This window comes from Prosopis cineraria, unplaced genomic scaffold (genome assembly GCF_029017545.1).
Source record: "Prosopis cineraria cultivar Desert tree isolate PC_DT_omini unplaced genomic scaffold, ASM2901754v1 PC11, whole genome shotgun sequence".
NCBI classification, from domain to species: Eukaryota; Viridiplantae; Streptophyta; class Magnoliopsida; order Fabales; family Fabaceae; genus Prosopis; species Prosopis cineraria.
This window is the reverse complement of record NW_026555342.1, coordinates 22,016,849-22,021,614: the sequence shown is the minus strand read 5'-3', so window position 1 is coordinate 22,021,614 and position 4,766 is coordinate 22,016,849. Positions and strand designations below refer to the sequence as shown.

The 4,766-nt window shown below is 31.1% G+C and overlaps 1 protein-coding gene across 1 annotated transcript; it reads right to left on the bottom strand.

Moving 5' to 3' along the window:
* Positions 1 to 2,479: 2,479 nt before the first annotated feature.
* On the bottom strand, positions 2,480 to 4,358 carry LOC129286325 (serine decarboxylase 1-like). Its single transcript, XM_054922314.1, has 5 exons — positions 4,136 to 4,358; positions 3,806 to 4,037; positions 3,487 to 3,680; positions 3,277 to 3,413; positions 2,480 to 3,064 (listed from the first exon to the last, which is right to left on the bottom strand). Exons 1-5 carry the CDS (start codon positions 4,356 to 4,358, stop codon positions 2,480 to 2,482), a joined length of 1,371 nt encoding a protein of 456 aa, XP_054778289.1.
* Positions 4,359 to 4,766: the final 408 nt, after the last annotated feature.

Sequence of the window (4,766 nt, the reverse complement as noted above, 5' to 3'; positions counted from 1 at the left end):
AATTTAATTTTTTATTATTTTAATGTCAGTCCGCTGAATAAATACTTTGTGCAAAACCTGACATGCTTAAAAGGCATTAAATGCATTTAATGTGTTAGCTTGCTAGCTCCCAGCTTCTCTTCCAATACATGAGACCATTAAGTAACAATACAAAACCTGACATGATTGAAAGGCATTAAGTGCATATACTGCTTGAAAACATTTGGATCCAATGAATAATTTATGTCCACTCAATATGAGTATCTCATAAGACACAATAATAATCATTCGATTTAGTTGAAAAATATAAAAAATTTTGTCATCTGATACTAAAAAAAGTATTGATAAAATTTAATAGTTATAGTTAAAATACTAACAAAATAAATAAATTTAAGCCACTCATCAAATTCAAATTTAGGTGATAAAAACTTCAACTCTTATCCTTTTGCCATATATCACTTAAATACTTTTTTTTGATTCTATTTATAAGTCATTTATACCACTATTATCAATATCAATACAATAAAATTATAAAAAATAAAATTATAGAAGTAAGTAAAATCCAAAAGATAACCCAAAGCAAAAAGTAAATAAACTATAATATTATCTTTCTGTCTTTCTCTTATTTACTTTTTAAGGATAGTTTAAAAATTTTAATTTGAAACAAAACAATCTTATCATCTAATAATTTATAGAGTGGAACAAATTTTATGCTTTTAGAAGATGACTAATATAGTGAACTAAAGGAGTATCATATTACTTTTTATTGTTTTATAGCTTTCTAATTCAATTGTTAATAATTTTTATATGACTATCTCATCAGATTCGAAAATTGTTGGACGCTCTATCAAACATATTTTTTGCATTTATAAGTGTTCAATTTCAAAACCTCATACTTAAGCAGCCATATGTGTCAATTATTGATGTCTTATAATTGAATAATTCAAACATTGATAATATGGATGGCATTACACATTTGATTTGTTATATTTAATATGTTTTAAGACAGTATTCTCCCATGATCATGGCAGAGTTGGTCTCTATTGGAAAGTTTCGTCATGCCTACTAAACAAAAAAAAATTACACTACCAATTATATATAAAATATAAAAAAAATTGAACTACAAATTGTACGTCCAATTTGGTTTCCGTATTTAAAAACTATTTTCTGTTCTAAAAAAAGTAAAAAAAATTATTTGGATAAATATTTTGAATTTATTTTAAAAAAAATATTTTATTTTAAAAATGAAAATATCTTTAAGTTATTTTCATTTTATTTTTCTTACTTTCAAAATATCATTTGATTATTAAAAAATATAGTTAATTCATCCAATTTCTATCATAAACGATCATACTTAATTGCATCAATCATCATTATCAGTCTATTTTTTTAATATTTAAAATTAGTTTTAAATTAACATAGCCAAATATAGTTTCATTTTGTTTTATTTTATCTGATAATTGTATTACAAAACAATTTTTAAAAGTGAGGGGGGGTGGGGATGCCGAACATACCGACAATCATCAGTATGGTTTATTCTCTAACCCCACGTGATATGCGTAACGCCATCTCTAGTTTGTCGACGATCCCCTTTTTTTTATAGATATTATAACTTGTCACTTAATTGTTTCAAATTTTAGCTATCAATTCACATCAAAACAATTGTAAACTACAAAGTGTCACACGCAATAATTCGAAAGGTAAATTAATTAATAACAATACATAAACTAGAGTTAAATCCAACCAGGTAACTTGAGTTTTTTCAGTACAATGCACAAGGGAAATATGCAATCTTAATCAATAGTCAAATCTGAATACAGTTGAACTTTATAGACATTGAAATAATAAAAATAAAACCCTCTATACTAAATCCTTGAAAATCAAATCATTTATTTTTCATCACTTATGTAGTTTATATTTGGTTTTGCTCTTCGGTGTTTTGTTGTGTCGTTCAAATTATTGAACAGTATAAAATTATAATACTTGTTCAGGTTCCAGCTAGAACCAAATTATCGTGGGAATAATACTTTTCTCACTTTGAATTACTTGTTGTGACTTGTACATACACTTGCAGACCAGTTTGTTCATGTATGTTTTTTTTTTATAACTATTTTATGAAATAGGAATACAAAATTCTTTCTTCACCAGTCTCATCCTTTCTTCAAGTTTATTGCAAGCATCATTTGGATACTTTACCACATAAATTCCAAGATACTTTTGTAAAGATTAAATTGAACCAAATATCATTAAAATATCAGCTAAAAATTTCGTAGTCTTATTGAATGGTTGACAAATCATAGAACATATATAGCTCTTACTACCTCCGATGACAATCATCGAAATTAAGCAAACATTATATAGAAACAAAGTGAAATCGCTCACTACCCAAAACACAAACCAGAAACAAGAAAGAGAACGAAATAAAATACAAAACACAGTTCAAATAAAAGCAACATTAATAAGTGATCATATTAGAGCACGAAGCCACACAATTGCATAATCATGAAATCGACATCTTGTGAAAAGCACAAGCGCAATTCTCAATACCAATATCTTCAGCAATGCAAGGAGGCTGCATTTGCCTCTTATAATCTTGATACCATGCAGACCGATTCTTCACAAACTCACTCACAAAGGAATCTAACATTTCCTCCGACACATGTTGCATCACTACCACGTGTGATATATTCCCATTGTTAGCCAAGCTCCACTTACGAGCAAACGCATCATCTCGAGGCCTCTCAAACACCACAGTGTTGCTAGACTTGTTTAACATGGCTCCGATGCCCTGGTCTCTCAAGCAATCTTGAAGGTAGACCGCCTTCTTGATGCACTCTTGAACTTCTTCTCGAAGGCCATTGAAGCCTTTCTTGTTGAGAGCATACCAAATGAAGATCGGAGCATGGCCTCCTCGACTTCCTGAGATGGTGGCATCTCTTGAAGCGATGTATTCTACTTCTCTTGAGAGAAAATCAATGTATTTTAAACGAGTTATCAGAATGCCACAAGGCATTGGACAGCCCAGGAACTTATGGCCAGAAATAGTTACGCTTCCGATAGGTTTTTTAAAAGAAATATCTGGTGCCTGTGAATTCCACAAGTAATGCATCATGATATCAGGATCAATTTCTTTTTTAAAAGAAGTGTATATGTTAATCTCTAATACAAACTAAATAAAGGTCCAATCAAATCATACAGTTCATTATTGATTTATTCTTACTTTCTAATTTACTTTAAATTTTGTTGTATCATATTGTTAATCAGATATTTCCATTTCATTTCATCTATTGTTCTCACCCCATTGTCAAAAGGTACCATCAATCCAAATAATGCGGCATCACAATGAATGTAGAATCGATCTTGAGTGAAACCACAATCTTCAAGTGATTGTAGTACAAGATCAAGGTCATCAATGGCTCCCTTTAAAGTTGTCCCTGCTAGCAAAACAGCAGCACTGTTTCATATATATATATAGAGAGAGAGAGAGAGAGAGTAGAGGAAAAAGACCTATGTTTAGGTTGATGATTGCTGGCTTGTCCTTGTTTGATAAAAGAGACGCCTTTAGTTCCTTATAGTCAATCTCACCTGAGATTAGAGTCCCTACCACCACACACTTGATTCTAAGAAGCCTGGCTACTTTAAACACTGAATAATGCGAGTCCCGTGATGTGTAAAGAATTCCATCAGGATATAGTTCTCTCCTGTTTGTTAGTAAAAAATGAATATATATTTATCTTTGCATATATATATATATATAGAGAGAGAGAGGAAAACTCATTACACTTGGATATATTTTTATGGGAATGATAAAAGATCTAGTACTAACCCTACTAAAATCCCATGAAAATTTCCTTCAGTACCACCATTGGTAACATATCCCCAGTACTCATTCTCCTCTATTTGCCATAGTTTGGCAAACCAATCCAGCACGCATAGCTCAAATGGATTTGAGTTCAGCGAATAACCGTTTCCAATAAATGGATCACCAGCATTGTTCAAGTGGAAACGTAGCAACTGCACCAGTGCATCGTAGTTGAAGTCTAGATTAGTTGGATAACCTGCATATATACATGCATTAAAGACTATATTTTTGAGGCATATATGACAGAAATTGGAAACTCAATGCATGAGAGTATTGTTAAATAACAAAATTAACCTAAGATGTGATCCTTTATGTGAGTTAAACTGTGGAGATAGTGAGCAATGACTTTGGCCATCTCTGCGTCATCCACCCCATGGAACTGGGAGATGGTAGGAGTACTGATCATTGAACGTCCATTCTCTAATGCAGATTCCTCTATTTTCTTTTCTTCTTCTTTGAAAGGGAACACCTCCCCGGCTAAAGCTGAAGTAGCAAAAGGCACCATTAGGTTTTCCATTATGATTAACTGAATATGTGTGTACTCGAGCTCATGCAGGTCGTTTAACGTAATTCTCTCTTTTTATATATGTGGGGAGGGAATGTGGGAGGTGAAAAAGTGAGGAGACAGGAGAGTAATGAAGGTAGGATTTGGATCTGGAAAATAGCTTAAATCTACTCATTCAATAAATATCTCACTTGGCATGATAATAGTTGTTCAATTTAATCCAATGACTGATAGAGATTTTATCATATAATATTATGAAAGTACCAAATCTTGAAATTTATAGGGGATAGCGTATGAAAAGAGTAAGAATTATTTTAAATTTTTGAAAAAAAATGTATCTTACTAATTTTTAAGTATTGATAAAATTCAATAGTTAAAATTAAAACACTCATTGAATGAGTAGACTTATATCACATACCA